We start from the raw sequence: 19,515 nt of genomic DNA on the forward strand, positions 1-19,515 counted from the left end.
TACCTCGCTTCATGCATTTTTACGCGAACAAATACTTTTTTCTTTTCTTTTTTTTTTAATAGGTTTGCTCTCTGTATCTTATAACATTAAGATTAACGAAGAATATTTTCGATAATGAAATATTGGATCGTCACTGCAATTCTATTCATACAATCCAATTGCTGTTCTAATCTATCGAAATAAGTATCCAATCATTTGAAAGAAAAGAGAGAAAAGAAGAAGAAAAAAGAAGAAACAAGAGAAGAAAAAAAAGAAATCTTATTTATCACATGCAGTGACGATCTTATTGTTTAGGTGTTGACAGTGCTGGGTTAGAGATCGTGACTCGTTAGTACCTGGGAGTTAGTGGTTAGTAGCGCCGTGGCAACTTCGGTGGTCGGTGCAGTAGTTGGAGTCGGAGGTGGCAACGGAAGTGGTTCTGAAGCAGGATCGGGAAGAGGATCTGGAGTTAAGAGGGGTGAGGGATCACCCTCCGAGGGTTGCAGATCGCGATTAGCGCTCGCGTAGTACGTCACTTGGTCATCGTTCACGCACTCGAGCAGCTGTTAAAATTCGTATTATCGTTAGTAGACGTGATTATTATTGGAACAAAAAGCGATAAAAAAAAAACGATTGCATAAAAAGTTTGGAAGGAAGCGTAATTTTAATTCCATAAATAATATATCTAATCTAAATCTCTTAATTACGTGATTTTCGGTTAATTAATTACTCCGAATTGAGTAGTGCGACTCATAACGAGTTATTTAATTACAATATGTATATTCGCTAGTTGATTTGTTTACTAGTTGGATATGATATTTGTACAGACACATAACAAAGTCTATGGGTTATATTAGTTTCTAACTTCACGTAACTATATCTCGTCTCTCTAGTTCTAAGCTATATTACACAGATACTCCGTTTTCTAATAATTAGGGCATAAACGTTAGTATACGATCAAGGACACACACGCAATTAGTTGTTGTTACTTCGAAGCACGAATAAAAAGTACATGTGTGTGCCTTACGTCTCCGAATTTAGGTATACCGTTCCTACGTGGCATCAACCATCTCTCCCACTGTCAAAAGCAAGAAAAAAAGAAAACTCTAAATTAAAAGCGACGAAACGATTTTTTGTTTTTATTGTTCTTTATTCTTTTGCAACCCACTCATTTTAATTAAAAAGGAAGGATATTGGAATGGAACAGTGTTGTAACTAAAAAGAAAAACAAAAAGATATTTAACACTCACAATAAGACAATAAATCCTCATTATTTATATACATAATATTATGTATATACGTAGTATATATGTTCCTGTCGTTTGCAACAATTATTTGCCTTTTAAAAATAAGATATTAATTTTGAGAAAATATGTGGCTTTTATTTACCTTGTTTTCTTCGGAATTTGAGTCGTCCGCTGGATCCAAAGAGGTTATCAGCGGTAGTTCGCGTAACGTGGCGTAATCCCCGTCATCGTCGGGCCCCCCGTCAGCGACACCTCGTCTGGCTTTTCCCTTATTACTGAATCAACAAGAATAATGATATATCGATTAGTTTGGTACTCTTTTCTATCAAAATTTATTTTGTTAACATAGATCAGAAAAAATTGTCAAGAAATTGCAAAGCGTGTAAAGATTTAATTAAATGGCAGAGTGAAAGAGAAAGTCGAGGAAGATCGATGCAATGAACTTGATCAGAATGATTCAACTTCGAATTGCGAAATGCAGTTTGCATTTTAGAGTTTCCAATGTAGAGAGGTACAAGTTAACTCGACGTAAGGCAATAACAATTAAAGCCTGCGAGTCGCTCTCTAACACCGAGATATGGGCAAGAGGAGAATTCGTGCTTGTAGAAGACAAAGGATGAAGCGGGGGAGGATGTATCCAATTTGGGATTCCGTAGTTTCGGAATGCGTGTACGTACGTGTTGAGGACGAATCAATACGCACGTATCTCTACGAATTGCTTGCACTACGGAGACAGAGAGAACAAGAGAGGGAATTGCACCAGACGTGATTACCGAGAAACTGTGAAGAGTTTCAAATTCGATTCCTTGTAACTGGAGAAGGTGAACGTATTTATAAAATGCAAGAATGTGATTGTGATCTTAAACAGTGAGATATACAATTCCATAATATATTTCATAATATTTCGATTCGAATGGAACTATCTTGGAAAGTTGACTATGATTTTGCATTGATATAAGTTCAATTTCAAATTATTGAGTTTCCGAAGAAAAATTCTACTTATTTATATTCGACCATCGTTGAACATGCTACGATAAGCGTAACGTAAGCCAAACAGTGAGCAGTTAATAGCTACAAGGGATATTGCTCATATTAGAGAGATAAACGCATTTCCGCGGACGTTACATTAAACGTGACATCGATAAGATTGGACAAGCGACGAGACAAGCAATTAGAGACGTAAGCTCAGGCGTAGCCACAAAGACACCAAGAGGAGGGAGGAGGGTAGTTACCGCGAGCCTGACGTACTAGGCAGGTCGTTAAAGGTGACCTTGGGCTTGAGCTTCTTGTTGAGCCAGCCCTTGTCGTTAGCTTGAGTGCCAGTGGTGTCGCTAGGGGATTGAGCAGGTGACGGCCGTAATTTTGGCCTGAGCCAATAGATTTGTTCGTCGCCATCGGCTGTCGATTCTCCATCAGCGTAATCAACGTTTCCACCTGCGGCGTGAATATATTATTCAATAAATCGCATTGGAAAAATTCTTTCTTTAGCTTGTAGTAGTAAAGCGATTACATTATCATCTTTGAATATTTTACCTTGTGAACGTGCTTTCCTTTCCATAGCTGCCTTTTGAATAACACTCATGATAGCTTTCTTTGGGGACGTATCTGCGATCGTATATGTCCTACCGTTACCAACAACGAGTAGCGGAGCGCTTGTACTATCTTCTTCCTCTCTAGCAGACAATAAATCGACATCGGTCACCAGTTTGACCGATCTGGCTGAACGAACGGTAGCACGACCGATCGTGACACGTAACTTGAAAGTCCAACGTTGTTTTATAGTCAGGAAGACCCATAGAATAAGCCAGAGTAACAAGTGTAGCACGGTACCAACGATACAGGCGAGGATCGCACCGTCTAGACTGCCTCGATAGACCACCGTATAGTCGTAGAGCAATGGTGCACTACAGATTGCAATCGCGAGGAACACGCAGAGGGCGGTACAATGAGTGAAGTAGACCCAGCCGCTGCTCTCTCGGCCATCCTTCGGCAAGATCACGCGACGTTCGCGTTCCTGATTCAGGAACGCCGCGAACCTATCAAGTTGATTAGATTTTAATATTTCAATCGATACGCATGGGATTTTTAATAAAAACAAAGTAAAAATATTTAAATATCGATAATGAATCATCTTTACTTTCTATCTTTTCTTGATAATTTTTAAACACAAAATTTTGAATACCGATAGCAGTTAATAATTCTCAGATACTAGAGAGGATATATTTTTTTCTATTGTCGATAAAAGGCAATCAATTGATAGGATTGTATATCGAGCAATAAAAGTGATTCAGGAACAGTTTCGTTTACACTGCTACCGGTCACTCGATATTGGATATATATTTTTGACAAGAGTAAAACGATAGAAATCGTATAGAAAAACAAAACAAACGGAACAAACTCATAGCGTTTTTATCTGACAAGCAACAGTTTATCTCTTACCTGCCGTGTGCGTAGAAATACATGACCATACTCGAACAAAGCACGAGGAGAGACGAAAGAGCAAACAGGGCTAACGTAACGTGAGGATTAAGAAGGAAATATGAATCACCGAAAATCGTTGAAATCGTACTTGCTGTGGTTACAGTTCGATGTCGAAGAAGAGGTAGAACCTTAAGAGGTCCGACAACTTGAACCTAAAAAATATTAAAACGATATATATATATATATATATTTCTAAAAAATATTACTTATGAAAAAGATGCACTTAACTTCTGTGATCAGTCAAATAAAATTCCAATAGTTGCGGTTAAGACTCTTTGTCAATTCATTTACATCGCATTCAATATTTCTCGAAATAGAGATTTTCCGATATTTCGTTCGATCGCCGAACCTCAAATATTTGTTATACGCTTACCTTGTACAAAACGGACATGCCGGCGTAAGCCAATAAGCTCTGAGCGGAATTGATGACCAGTTGAACGCTGAAAATCGTACCGAGAGCTTTGTTGCAAGACCAGAACACTGCAGGATATCGTACGGAGTAAACGCCAAGAGCAACAGCGTAATTAAGGTATTCCAATGTTATTGGCCCATAGGATTCAGCTAAAAAAAAAAAAAAAAAAAGAATGCAAATTTTCTGTTATTTTTTCTGACCTAAAAACTTAAGACGAATATAAAAAGAAATAAGAATTTTTGTTGACTTCCACCTTCCTCTTCTCACTCGAAAACTTACTCGGTTGAAGCTCCAGATTCAAATTTTCAGGATGATCCAGATCAGCTAGGCTGTTCATAACCAATGACATGCTTTGAGCAGTCATGTTTCCACCAGACGTAGTCTGAGTAGTTTTGGATAGTCTTGCTGTTGTCGATGTTTTTGTTAAATTCTTAACCTTAGACCTGTTCTTTGGATTATTGTTTTTCAAAATTGGTCTGATAGTTGGTCTCTTAAGAGTCGTTGGATATTTTGTTGCAGAATTAGTCGAACTCGTGGTCGGTGTTGTCGTGGAACTTGTACTGCTGGTTGCTTCTGATATTTTAGAAGTTGTTTTACTTGTTGTGGTGTTATTACTGGTCAAAATAGTTGTCGTAGAATTTATGGTGGTTCGATGGACATTTGGATTAGTCAGTACTGGTCGATTTATAGTGGAAAATTTTGTAGAAGTTTCTTCCGTTCGAATTTCGATTGTTTCGTTGACACGAGACAAGCCTGTTGTCGTTGGTACGACTCCATTAAGGTCCTCCTCGACTTCCTCTTCTGGAGCAGCGGTTACAAAAGGTTGTGGGGTTATGAAACCGGTTAAGGTGCTCAGGTTACCACCTGGATTCATGAAACTAAGCACCACCAGACGATCTCGGTGAATGACCATCCAATCCAAATCCGTTCTCCATATCGCTTCTGAAAATATAACGAATATTATGTTAACCATGTACAACTGAATTCTTTTTGTGGGATTACATTTCATAGAAAGTATGAAGTTAACAATTATACTATAATACGTATAAGTATAATTGTACTACATTAAATTTAATTATATATCTGTACTTAACAAATATTAAGTTTCCATATATGAATTAAAATAAAATAAGAATTAGACATTAAACAGATATTAATTATAACTTACGTACATTTAATTTAAAAAATTAATTTTCGTGGTATGAAAATGATACTCCGTGGAATGAACTGTGATACTTTTATGAATAATAAAATAAGATCTATATAATAGAAAATTAGACTTCGATGTTACATAAGATAATACAATATTAATATTATCTTTTTATTATGAAACTTATAATCTTATTTTTATGATACTTGTATATATACCAATTTCGTCCTATTTTTAAAATAATGTTCACGGAAATATAATTCCCAAAGGAAATAATTGCAATGAAAAATACTTTAATACTATTGTACAGATCTCTGTCTATAAAAATTATCCGTAATAAAGAAAAAAGAAACTTTCTTTGAAGATAATATCGATTAGATGAAAACAATCGTTTGACTCGGTTAGGTCAGAGGAGGTCGTAACCATTTTACGAGGTATAAACTAATACGATGTCGAGCGCTCGTAAGATAAAAGCAAATAAACAGGGAGGGAAACGTTAAAAAGTTCGAGTTTGTTATCTTTACATCACACGGCAAATGCTATGTTTTATCTCTTTCATCCTTTCTATCTCACCCTTCCTTCCTCTTCGTTTCACAGTATGCCTCTTCGCGCGTTGCCGGCGGGAAACAAAAAGCCGTGTGTTTAGCTGGTAAGTCAATTTGCTCGCTGACGTTTATGCATGCCGGCGAATGGCGATGTACGTGCCGGTATTTGGCGACTACTTATCTCGATGGCCACGCCATCGTAAAGCACGAACTTTCTACTTCTCTTCTTTCTTAGATATACGTATATATTACCACTTTCCCAAACGATTCTTCTTTTCGTTTTAACACGATCGAAAGTCATCTTCTTTCACGACTCGAGAAGATTAAAAAAAAAAAAGAGAAGTAAAGAAAAGAAAAAAAGTACAATACACGTACATCGTATGTATTCTTCGAAGTTAACATCATTGAATGCCGTGAAGGTCACAGACATTCAATATTTTGCAGACTTTATTAAAAATATTATCAAGATTTTTTTTTTTTAACATTTTACAGGTCAAAAGTATACTTCCTAATAAGAGTAAAAAGTGCAAAAATGCAAAAAATAAGTTATAAAAGATATTAATTAAATCTTTGTGTGTGTGTGTGTATGTGTATAAGGTTATTATTATTGTTACATCTTGTCTATATATGTCTATCATTGTTTATGTAATAATCAACATTTCTGCATGATACATGAAATAGACATTTATACATAGTTCATATTAATCGTAAATTGTCTTGCACAATTTGTATTTATTATATTGTATCGTTATACAGAAATGTTACTAAATTCCTAAGGTAATTAATTCCTGACAATTATTCAATATATACTCAATTTTTATAAAATTAAAATTATCAGATTCGTCAAAAAAATTATGAATTTCAGATTTACTATTTTTTTTTCTTTTACGATAGGTATATTATCGATATTATAATTATTATGGAAATACTAATTGAGAATTGTTTTCGTTTATTTGTAATTAATTTTGTTTATTTATTTTTCTTATTATATTAATTATTCGTTTATTTTGTGAATTTATTAAGAGTAACAATGAAGAATGTATTTTTCTCAAATATTCGTAGAATTGAGAAAAAATAAAAATAATAAAAATAGATCGATAGTCTCAATATTAACGGATCCTTTGTTAATTGTCTTTACTCCCTTCATTCTTCAAAAAACTTTCTTGACAGGAAATGGAAGCAGTATTATTCGAATTTCGATTAATTCACATCGTGCATAGAAAAAGACGATGAAGAAAACAGCGACGACAGGAGAGCGACAAGAAAATTAGCGTTCTCTTGCGACAGGACGACACACCTTCGTCCTTTCAGACGTTAGCGATCTTTCCTGATCCTTCTTCTCTCATCGTCGCCGTTCTTATAGCACGTCGCGTCCATAAATCGCTGAGGTCGATCCACACACGTCTTTCATGCCACGTTCCCACGGTGCAAAGACATTCATCGTTGTCGGACCAAAATTCTTACTTTATATAAAAAAAACGTTCACCGAAATCTAATAAATTTCTATCCTTCGATGATCTATCACTATTATTTGGAAAATACGATACATATGTGATGTGATATTGTGTGTGTGTATGTGTAAAAATTTATTGTATATCTTTTATTATAGATTTAATTATGCTTTTATTTATGATTATATATTATTATTATTATTATTATTATTATTATTATTATTATTATTATTATTGTTATTGTTATTATTATATATTCTTATTACATATTTTCGATTGTTTGTTTTATTTGTTTAATTCTTTAAAATATAAATTACTATAAAATTATTTCTTTGATTATTATATAATTATTATATTATATAAATTTATATATATATATATAAATTATTTTATAAAAATTTATATATGCATATACTGTATTTTTTAAGGTAGTAATTATTTTATTAATTTAATTAAATAGAAATAGTTTAGAATTATGGAAGGAAAAAAATTATATTATAATTATTGTTCCTATTACAAAATACTTCATTTCGTAAATTATACGATTATTTTTCATTAGTTTTCATTATTTTCGAAAAAGAAAAAAAAAAGAAAAATAAATAAATAAAAAATATACAACAAATTTCAAATAGAAATTCTAGTTCGAATCACTCCATAACACCTTTTCATTCATTCCTTTTACATCTGTACCCATTGTCGTTATTTAATCGTCAATGTACTATAGAGAGCATATATAATCGTCGCTTCGGAGTCCGAAGTTGCAATTTCCGGTAGACTCTGAAATATCGTGCTTGGAAAAGGAAGTGCTTCTCTCGTTCTTCAATACTCTCTTAACGGCTGGCCCGTTTCCTACCTTCTGTTCGACCTATTCGAACAGGAAAAGCTTTCTCTCTCCTACCATTTACTCCCCCTTCGATTGTCGTCAAATAAAAAATCGTATTTCGTTTTCAATTGAATTCCTTTTTACTTGATGATATCCGTGATATAATTCGTACCTATATACATATGTAACGGGAAAGAAAAAAAAAAAAAAAAAAAAAAGAAAAGAAATATCATAACAAAAGGATCTTTGTTTGCCATCGAAAAGATCTTTCGGTTTAACAAAAATAAATTAATTTGTTTCATTCATGTTCGAATAAATCAATTTTAAACTTACTCAACGACTCAACTGTAATTCGTAAAGAGACAATGTTCTATTAATATATAGCGATCTTGATTGATCGCATGAGCATTCGTGAGCGTGACGAGGTTAGCTTAACTTAAATTTCAGATCTCTTAATCTGGATGAGTGAATTTTTGAGGTGTCGATAATTAAGTTTGAATAAGGTGGATGGGTGCAAGACTTCGCTATTTAAAAATCTACGATGTATAATAGAACGAACTTCATTGTAAAGTTTCCAGACAACGCGAACTCGTTCTAGAATAACGATGAAGAGTTTGAGTAAAATAAAAGAAATATATAGGGAAAGAAAAAGAGAGATAGCGCGGGAGGGGGGTGGTGGAGCGAGAAGGAAATAACAGCTCCGAGCTTGCGATAAGTCGACGGAAGCTTTATCGATGTTTCACTATATTTCTGTCACCATTTATTTCAAATACTTTTTTCTTTTTCTTTTTTTTTTTTTTCTTTTTTTTTTAGCCATTACGAAGAGAATACGCTGTAATTACGTTCACCAGATTAACCGTGACCCTCTTGCCTTGTCTCTTTCTCTCTTTCTTTCCTTTTTTTTCTTCATATTTTCTCTTTCACTTTTAGCGCCCTTCCCAATAGTAAAGGCTCTAGTGAGCCAGAGAGGGAGAGAGAGAGAGAGAGAGAGAGAGAGAGAGAGAGAGAGAGAGGGAGAGGGAGAGGGAGACTGAGAGGGCCTACGTCCAGCCGAGACTTTTAATCTCGACGGAACGACGCAAAGAGAGAAAGGGCAAAGGGAAAAATAAAAAGCTGTGTGAGAGATCTCGAACGAGCTTGCCTTAAGTCAGAGATTATGACGCGTCCCTTTGTCGTGAGTACTTCAACGTCGTTACTACCGGGGCTGAGAGACACGTCGAGTCGAAACGATTAATTAAACGAGATTACACGTCGTACGTCCTCAAATGAATTAACTTGGTTATAAGAAAAAATGAAGAAGGAAAGAAAGAAAGAAAGAAAGAAAGAAAGAAAAAAAAGAAAAAGATTGTTGGACTCATCGTTATCAACATATGCTTTATATTAAGTATTTCGAAATGAATGATGTTAAGTAAATCGTAATAAATGATGTTAATAATGTACGTTCAATCATAATTATTAATATGCTCCAATTGAAAATATGAAAAAATTGAATTTATTAGTTATTTTGTATCATATTGATTTACATAAAAAAAAACAGAACAATTTCTCAAATCGAGAAATGTGTGATTCTTATCACTATTATTATCATCAACTCATTTAGATTTTTTGACTTTTAAAAGCTGTCTACTTCTCTCTCTCTCTCTCTTATACGAGTTTTAACATTATTAAAAAATGACAACATTTTTTAAAATTATTTTTGACATTTAATTTTTTTTGAATATTTGACCAGTTTAATAGTAATGATTACGTTATCATAATAGACTGTTATTTTTTGAATCAGTATTTTTATATATTTTCAATTAATATTTTAAATAAACGATCAATATTTATAATAAAATATCAGTAAGTAATATAGCTGGTTAGTATTACACCGATTAGTACAAAAACTGTCAGTATTTTAATAAAATACTTGTAAATTTAATAATTTGTCAAAATTTTAAATAGATGATTAGCATTTATAATAAACGCAATCCTGACACTTAATTATTTATCTTATAAAGACCGATCAAAATATTCATATATATTCATCATATATTTTACGAAATACTTATTTTTAATTAATAAAATTTTAATTAATAAATATACTAATATAATTAATAAATAAAAGTAATCAGAAAACAGATCAGTCATCTCACGTTTTTCATTATAAACGTAACGAACAAAGTCTAGGTAATTGACAATTTAACTTTTAAGGTTGAACATTTTAATTACAAAAATGATCTGCCAATTCTTTAATAATTTTAGCCAAGAGACAGGACCGTCGGGTGCACTGAACGTTTAACTTCGATGGCCTTTTAAAAAATTCAACGTCTGGTTTCTTACTCTCGCAGCATCCTCTCTCGTCTGCTCTATGGGAGATCAATCTTATCCTTGACATGATGGCAGTTTGCACTTCGGAACAGTCTGTTAATTTTTCATGACGATCCTTTCTCACAGACAGAGAAGTGAATTCCGAAGGCTCGTGTATATTTAATTCCATCGTCCCTCTGACCGATCACCAAACAAAGAATTTTATTGATCTGCCTGCATCTTGCTTCCCTTTCTCGCCCCTCTTTCACCCTCTTTCCCTCTCTGTCTTTCACTCACTTTCTCTGTTTTTTTATTCTTTCTCTCTCTATCTCTCTTTCTATCTCTTCTTCATATTTTTCTTTCTTTCGATTTTAACACACACGGAAACAACGTTTCTATTCTACCAAACATCGTAAAAGATTTAACGAGACTTTTTTAAAGGAGCATCTTTAAAAGCGAGAAAATAGGAAAGGTAGAGAATCAAATGACTATTTCAAAATACGAAGTAGTTTCAGTTTTTAGATCAACGTAAATAAAAAAAGAAGAAAAGAAGATTATGATCGAAAAAAAGAAAAAAGAAGAAGAATAAAAGAAAAAAAAAAGAAAAAAATAAAATAAATAAACAATTTCGTTAGACGAAACGATCCTTTCAATATCTGTAGTTTTGATCATAGAATTCAAATAGATATACGAAAAATAAGGATAAAACTTATCTTATAAAAAATTGATGAATAATTTTTATCCTAAAGCATAGAACGAAATCTAATACCGATATTGACGTCATCGAAAAAATCCGTTTTTACTTTGCGAATCCGTTCGTTCGAATTAAAGAGAATGAAAAAAGAAGAAAAAAGACAAAACGAGCGAGAGAGAAAGAAACGAGAGAGAGAGAGAGAGAGGGAGAGAGAAAGAGGGAGAAAGAGAGAGAGAGAGAGAGAGAGAGAGAGAGAGAGAGAGAGAGAGAGAGAGAGAGAATTCTACCAGCGAGTAGAACGATTTCACCAACGGCCAGATTTTATGCGCGTTCATCGCGCCCCGGGAAATTGAATTCGATCGTGGGATGATGATAATCGACTTCGATCCTCTCGCGTTCTCGTTAATTAACGCTCGGAGCGTTGTACAAAATGAGAGCGCCAATAGATACGGCGAAATTCTCTCTTTCTCTTTCTCTCTCTTTCTCTCCTCTTTCTCTATCTCTTTCTCTTTCATACACATACACACAAAACGTTGTTCATTTTCTGCGTGATAATTCGCTCGACATTCACGCGAGAAAGAAGAGAGAGAGAGAGAGAGAGAGAGAGAGAGAGAGAGAGAGAGAGAGAGAGAGAGAGAGAGAGAGAGAGTTAAAGTTGATCAAAAATTTTCCATAATCATCCCACTCTTTTTATCTCAAGCGATTCTCATTTTTGTTTTAACCCGTCTGAAATTGTTCGTAAAAGTGGCGTATGTAGATGTATGTTTGTTGAAGAGAAAAAGTGAAAGAGAAAAAGAGTCGAATGCCAGGTTCACGTTCAAGTTCATGAATACACGAAGGCCGCCTACCGTGTCGAAGGGGTGCTCGCTTTGAGCCAACCCCTGACCTCTTCACCCTTTCTCATGCTTCCGTTTTCTATCTCATTCTCCTACACGTTCATTCTTATCCTCTCGTACATATTTTCTTTCTCTCTTTTTCTATTACACACACACATACACACTCTTTCTCTCTCTCTCTCTCTCTCTCTCTCTCTGTCTTTGTCTTTTTCTCTCATTCTCTCTCTTTCTCTCCTTTCTCTCTCACAGTTATTGTTTCCATCTCACACACACTCATTCTTCCTGTCTCTTTTTCTCTTTCTCATACTTATTCTCTGTCTCTCTTTTTCTCTCTCCCTTCTTCTCAAGTTCCCATCCTACCCCCATGTCTCTTTTCTCTTCTCTTTTCATTCTCTTTCTCTTTCACGCACGACGGGTCACGACAATGACCTTTGTATTCCGAGAGCCATCCCAGGCCGATGCATTCTCCTCTGGCAAGACAAAAGAGAGGAAGGAAAGGTCCGCCTTTTACCGCGATGACCGCTCGATCGTTTCTCTCTTCTACGTTTTATCTCCATTTATACTACTTTCCCGTTATATCGATGGAACTGAAGAAGATCGATAGAAGAGCAATCTACAGAAAAATTCTAATGTTACTGTTAAGAGATAAATAAAACAAATGAAAACGTTATTATTCTAAAAAATATTCATAGATAAAAATTATCATTCAACGAAATTGAGGAGAGAGAGAGAGAGAGAGAGAGAGAGAGAGAGAGAGAGAAGAAAAAAAAGAAAAAAATAATAATAATCCTTCGAACGAAATGATGACATGTGATCAATAAAATCGATATCTCTGCAAACCGGCAGCAATATTTCGCAATATTTTATATATTTTATATATATTTATATAAGCAGTATTTTGCTCGTGAAATGATATTTTGATGTGAATTCTACGCACGTCCGAACCATGAAACTTCTTTATTTTTCTTTCACGTAAGTATCGATACTGCATGGGCCTTGAAATAGGACGAGAAAAAGAAAAAAGGAAAGAAAAAGAAAGTGATATAAGAGAAAGGAAGAGAAAGGAAGAGAGAGAAAAAGAGAGAGCATAGCTAGACGTCGTTCTACCGACAATGATAAGTCGATGCATATTTCACAGATATATCGCACCTAGCTAGAAATTGCCTGCGAAATATGCTTGCATCGGCAAGGATGTTCGAGTTCATGAATACCAAATGTGCGCATCGCTAGTAGGTACTCCTGATAGAGAGAAGAGATGAAGTCTAGGATTGAGTTAAACTGAGAGAGTGAAAGAGTGAGAGAGAGAGAGAGAGAGAGAGAGAGAGAGAGAGAACAAGCTCTTTGACCCGTTCGATAGGTCACGACAATGACCTTTGTTCCGGTGTTATCAGCGAGCGTCACTATAGTACATTGCTGAAATGCATCGACACCCTGTATGGGGCTTCACTGAGCCGGAAACCGATATCGAAAACTTCCGCTTCGTGTATTAAATCGACCCTTCCTACGCTTTCGATCCATTCGTAGGAAATAATAATAAACGATGAAATTAATTCAGAATTTAATTGTTTATTGGTGGTTGAATTTAACGATAGGTCGTACTTAAATTAGAAAAGACCAGATATATCTTTCGTCCGGCCTTGGATTCTCGCAATAAGCACGATAGATTTAGTTTCATGTTTGACAATATTTCATATATTCCTATATACATGATTTTTATCATTTCTGTTGCATACGTCGTTTCGTATGAATATCTGAATTTTTGTAATCGGAAATCGGATTGAATTGGAATTAATTGTGGAGTCTCGTTGCCAGCAACTTCATTTTTCGTATAAATTTCGAATCGATTCGTTTGATCATTTGAATACTAGTGTTGACACACACATACACACATTTAAATTTTAATATGAAACATAGAAATCTAAAATAATTTGCAGATATCTCCAATAATTTCAGAAATAATTGTCTGTTACAATTCTTGTTATATCCATGAGGAAAATCTTAAAAATCATTTTTAAAACGTAAAGAAGAATACTGTTTAGAGGAAACAAATTGTTTGTTGTTGTTATTAATTACGAACGATGTATGGCGAGTTTATTAAATTCGTTAATTTTTTATGACAAAAATAAATCGTTATAATATATTATATTGGAAAAAAACAGCTGTTAAAGTAAATCCAATTTTTTTTGTTATAAAATTAATTATTTTCTTTAGGAATTTAACAGATTTCCCTGTAGTCATCCAAGAGATATCGAATTCCATTTTTATGAAATAATGATCAATGGAATTAATTGCGAATAAATTATAATTAATGTTAAAATCAACGATAGTCGTTCTATTAAACTAGAAAATAAAAATGGAAAATATTTTATGAGAGAAACTAACGATCTTTTGTTCGTATTATTTACGAATTATTTCTTATAAGTTTGTCAGGGTAATTAACTGATCGCATATAACTGAAAACGAAAAAAAGAAAGAAAAAGAAAAAAAAAAGTTTCTCAAATCTATTAATAAAACCGTTAATTTTCTTTCTCAGCAGTTATCTGATAAATGCCGAATACTCGATTATTATGCCATAAGCTCGTTTATAATCTTTACTTGAATGTAAACCAGCGTCCCGGCTAAATCATAGTTAATGAAATTGCGAGCTTTCCCTTCTTCACGAAGAGATACATAATCGTCGTCCTATTCGTAGCATAGTCGGGCACGCAACACAGGTATGTACCGCAAGCAGGATCATGCTAATGTATTAGACAAGAATACTAGCAAAGCGTTGCTGGATAGGTTAGTATAAGCCTTGCTGGAAGACCATCGAGTTGAAAGGGACGAAAGATGATAGAAGGAGTGAGGAGGGGAAAGAGGTCTGGTCCGACCACCTAATTTTATGTAAACTAATTATGGGTTAATTCGATTAAGGGGCGCGTGCCCGGAATGGACTACGGCTGCAATCAACCCCGGAAGAGAGGAGGAGGAGAAAGAGGAGGAAGAGGAGTCCGCTGTGACGCAAACAAAATCAGTGGTCTCCTAAATGAAAAAGGAAAAAGGAAAAAGAGGGTGTAGGAAAAGGCGAAGAGAGGAATCAATCTGGCTATAGGAATGAAAAATCTAAAGGAGGAAGAAAAGTTTTCGGTCGTTCTTTTTCTTACTTTTGAACGCGCTTTTCCTTCGACGTTTCTAGAATCGTATTTGATTCAAAATGGCAAGCAATTTTATTGAAAATCACTTACGTCAAAATGTATCTACGTAACGGATCATATTTTTTTCATAGAATTCTTACATCAATCATATTATTATTACATTAGAGACTATATTAACGGAAAAAAGTATTAAATTATTTTCTATAACGATAAAGTAGGAGTTTGTTAATGTGCTTAACAACGAGTTACGAAGTATTATTGCACGATGGAGAAGTAAGTCAGGTGCAGAATCGTAAAAGGGCGTCTCGTAAACGTAATTGCAAGAAGAAACGCCGCGGGGTAAAGATGATATATATATATGTATATATACAATAAATATGTGTGTGTGTAGACATATATATATATATATATATATATATATATATATCGGTTATGAAAAAGCAAGGCAGCTGCGCAAAATTGGATCAACTCTGAAAGAGAAATAAGATAGAAAATTGCCGTGAGCCGTGTGTCGGAGAAAGAGCGGGTAGGTTGGTTGGTTGGTTGGTTGGTTGGTTGGTTGGTTGGATGGTTGGTTGGTTGGTTGGTTGGTCGGTTGCTTGATGGGTGGGTGGGTGGAAGCGGTGCAAGGTGAAAGAAGAATTCTACGAGCGAGAAATCCTGCAGCAAACTGTATGCACACACCTGGTCGATCAATACGCGAGAGCCAGGACGAGTCGAGGAGGCCAGGACGAGTAGAGGACGAATATCGTGTCGCAGTAGTTTCTTATTTTTTTTTTTTTTTCTAAAGAAAACCTTCCTAACGACGACTCATTGTTACTTGACGGTTTTTTCTTTTTTTCTTTCTTTTCTTTTCTTTTCTTTTTTAATCCTTGACGATCGTACTTCCAATGTACGAGTAACGTGCTCGACGAATAGATCGTCGAATTATTATTCGTATCGAGTGTTCCTTATTCTTGGAGTCACGTCTTGATTCTACGCCAATGCGGCTAGTCCTTGGCAAAAGATAGATAGATAGATAGATAGATAGAGAGAGAGAGAGAGAGAGAGAGAGAGAGAGAGAGAGAGAAAGAGAGTGAGAGAGTGAGAGGAAGAGAGAAGGGAAAGTGTACCTCCCTTTTCAGAAGCTTTACGCGTGTTTCATGGATTTCCAATCGTCCTCACCTCATTGAACCGAGCCCCTCGCTTCGTTAGGATCCCTCCTCTCGACAAAGAAGGATTAAATATTTAATAAATGTCTGAGTGTGCTCGGCTGGATTCTAAGAGGAAAGTATCTTCGTCTTTGACTTCGAGAGATCTCGGAAAGATAAATCTAATTACTCCGTATGAGAGGAAAACGAAAAAAAAGAAAAAAAAAATAAACAAAAAAACGAAAAGGAGAAATGAATGATTTATGATTTCCGTGTATGCAAAGTGTAAGATGTGTACAATATTCGAATATCAAAAAAGTAAATAAATAAATAAATAACTACAAAGAAAAATATATATATATATTTTTTGTTATGAAAAATAATTTATTGTCCCTGTACGTTTCAAGAACACTGAGTCCTTCGACTTGTGTTTGTTATATTTCACGCAATCGATAATATTCGACCCGATAAAAATTGATATTTCATCAAGCTTCCATCTTGCTTGTTTCTTCCCCCTCCCCCACCATCCTCCGACCCCGACAGTCCTAAAAGTTTCATGCGGTCTACTCATTATCGTCCCGATCTTACACTAGCAACAGGTATAAATCCTGTAATGAGAAAACTTTCGAGGTTGGCTTCCCTTTCTCACAATTTTCCTTTCGAGAGCGAGAAATCGGCCGGTAGAAGAGATCTTTCGCTCGATTTGCACGAGAACATTTTGATATCGGAGTACGGAAAATTGGATTAGTTTCGTGGAGGCCGATTGAAAATTGTTTCCAACTTTTCCAAAACTTTTTTTTCTTCTCTTCGACTGTATATGAGAACGAATAACATCGAATTTAATTGAAAATATTTCTTTTTCTTAATCAAAATTCGAATCGAATTAAATGTTATTTACAAAAAAAAAAAAAATCTTATTAAAATAACAAGCTTCTAACAATTTACGTGAATTAATATGGAATAAATTTTATCGAAAGATTATGATTATCGAAATAAACACTTCTTTTAATACCATTTTAAGCAGATACGTATATATTTACGAATAACGTAATAAATCGTTATAAATACGTTGCCATTGGTATCGTTCCTACTTTGATAAAACAACAGACAGTAGAATTCTCGTGTTAAACGTTACATTCACAATAGATAATACCGCGTATTTGTATGGTTGCTTTTATCTCGCATTTAGGCGATACGGGAATTTATATGGTCTAAAACTTGCTTTTGCCAAAGCGGTTGCACGAAATAATATATATATATATATATATATATATATATATATATATATACATACATACACACACAAATATACAAAGACACATACACATGTGTAACACTTCCATGTACACTGTGTTTCAACTTTGTTGGCTTCGTAATTTACGAGAGTGTACGCCGAATTTACGATTACAATGTGCATGAATATTGACGTATGTGTATATATATGTGTGTATATGTATATGTATATATATACACACACTCATATGTATCTATAGATTGTGTATATAATATGTAATGTATGTATAGCTACAAAAACCAAATTGCCTCACGAGCACTGCTTTGCGTTACCTCTCGCCACTTTGCTTCCGAGAGTGAATTAATGTTAATGGCCACACGAGTAAAAAGAAAAGAGAGAGGGAAAGGGAGAGGGAGAGAGAGAGAGAGAGAGAGAGAGAGAGAGAGAGAGAGTCCGAAAGTACGCAGTCGAAAAATTTCGCACGTTCACATGGACTTTACTTTTTTGTAATTAACAAGCAATCAGGATAAAACTATATAGGATTATTATATACTGAAGAATAATTTTGTTTAAATAAAATTTTTAAAAATCACTAAACAAAATATTATATAAGCTGTTTGTAATGCGATTGAAACTTATTTTTGTTGTAAGAATTGATCGGATGAGATCAGAAATAAGAATGGAATATAGAAAAATATAAAAGGGAAGAGTAGAAAGAAATCAGAAAGAGAGATAGAGAGAGATTTACAAAAATATTTTACAAAGATATTTTACAAATATTCTACAAAAAGATTTTACAAAGATATTTATACGTTTACGATATTTATAAATTTTATGATCGACAAGTCGTTGCACAAATTTGGAAAAAGAAAAAGAAATAGAATTAATCTTTCACTTTTGTGTCTTTCGTGTCGCTCATAACCGAACAAAATAATAATTATTACAAAGAAAAAGAGAATAAGAAAGAACAATAAAAAATATATAATCGAAAAGAAAAAAGTCAAATAGTTTTGAAAAGTTACGAGGGTGGTTTTATGTGAACCCTCTAAAATGCAAGCGTATAATGAAGGCGATACTTAGATATATGGTTGCTTGAACCGAGCACTTGTCCTATTTTTGAAGGACTCGCATGGTTGAGAGCAATTTCGTGTCGCGCTCGAGGCACTTCTCAACGTTCTGATTTTCGTCAATAGTGGCATTCTCTCTTTCTCTTTCCATCTCTCTCTCTCTCTCTCTCTCTCTCTCTCTCTTTCTCTCTCTGTTTGTTTCCCGAATCGTTGACTTCCATCACTGGCTGCCCGCTTTCGCGCGAACTCGTTTGCGAACTAATAAAAAAAAAAAAAAAAGAAAAAAAATGAAAAAAATGAAAAAGTTCAGGATGGTCTAGAAACTTTTAGTGGCCAATATACCATCCTAGACAATCTAATATATCTTTCATGAAAACGATCGAGCTATCTGATATGTAATATATAATAGTTCGAATATAGAAAGCATAGATGATGGATATTCTCTCGTGATAAAAATTTCAATCTTATTTCACGCTAATACTATTCGATGGAGTTTAAAGGATGATAAACCGCATGAGTACGTACTTTTCCTATTATGGTCGATTATAATTATTGAACATTATTTCGGTATATGCGCGTACACGCACACATATTTTATAGTTTTCATTATATATAATATATATATATATATATTATATATATATTATATAATATATATGAATATATGTATATATATACGCATATGTTTATTTATTTATATGATAGATTATTAATATCGCGTTTTCATCGCGATAATACTCCATTTCCCTATTTGTAAATGGAAATTTAGCTAATACTGTTTCCACAGGCATACTCTAAGATAGACAGATATAGTAACGGAAGCTTTTCCTGCTGTAAATTAACAGAATTTAACCCTCTCTCTTCCCTTTCACCATCCCCACAAGATTAACTTATGAACTAACGTCTTGGATTATTTCGTCTCGCGTATAATTTCATGGAATTTGAACGGATTCTATTTTACTCGAATATCAAGAACTAAATCGGTTTTTTGGTGATAGAAGAAGAAGATTAATGAAGACTTTTTTTTATTTTTATATAATTTT

General features: G+C 34.1%; 1 protein-coding gene across 4 annotated transcripts in view; it reads right to left on the reverse strand.

The window, feature by feature from the left end:
- Positions 1 to 19,515, reverse strand: part of LOC122630802 (protein tincar) — a 233,899-nt gene that overhangs the window by 5,912 nt on the left and 208,472 nt on the right. Inside the window, exons 8-15 of one of the 4 annotated variants that reach the window (XM_043815733.1) lie at positions 4,399 to 5,061; positions 4,081 to 4,268; positions 3,666 to 3,859; positions 2,760 to 3,262; positions 2,459 to 2,660; positions 1,369 to 1,501; positions 1,007 to 1,057; positions 336 to 542 (exon numbers count right to left, since the gene is read on the reverse strand). In XM_043815733.1, coding sequence (XP_043671668.1) covers positions 336 to 542; positions 1,007 to 1,057; positions 1,369 to 1,501; positions 2,459 to 2,660; positions 2,760 to 3,262; positions 3,666 to 3,859; positions 4,081 to 4,268; positions 4,399 to 5,061 — 2,141 coding nt within the window. The remainder of the gene's footprint in view (positions 1 to 335; positions 543 to 1,006; positions 1,058 to 1,368; positions 1,502 to 2,458; positions 2,661 to 2,759; positions 3,263 to 3,665; positions 3,860 to 4,080; positions 4,269 to 4,398; positions 5,062 to 19,515) is intronic. The other 3 variants (XM_043815735.1, XM_043815736.1, XM_043815737.1) reach the window with 3 other exon arrangements.

This window comes from Vespula pensylvanica, chromosome 7 (assembly GCF_014466175.1).
Source record: "Vespula pensylvanica isolate Volc-1 chromosome 7, ASM1446617v1, whole genome shotgun sequence".
Classification (NCBI taxonomy): Eukaryota; Metazoa; Arthropoda; class Insecta; order Hymenoptera; family Vespidae; genus Vespula; species Vespula pensylvanica.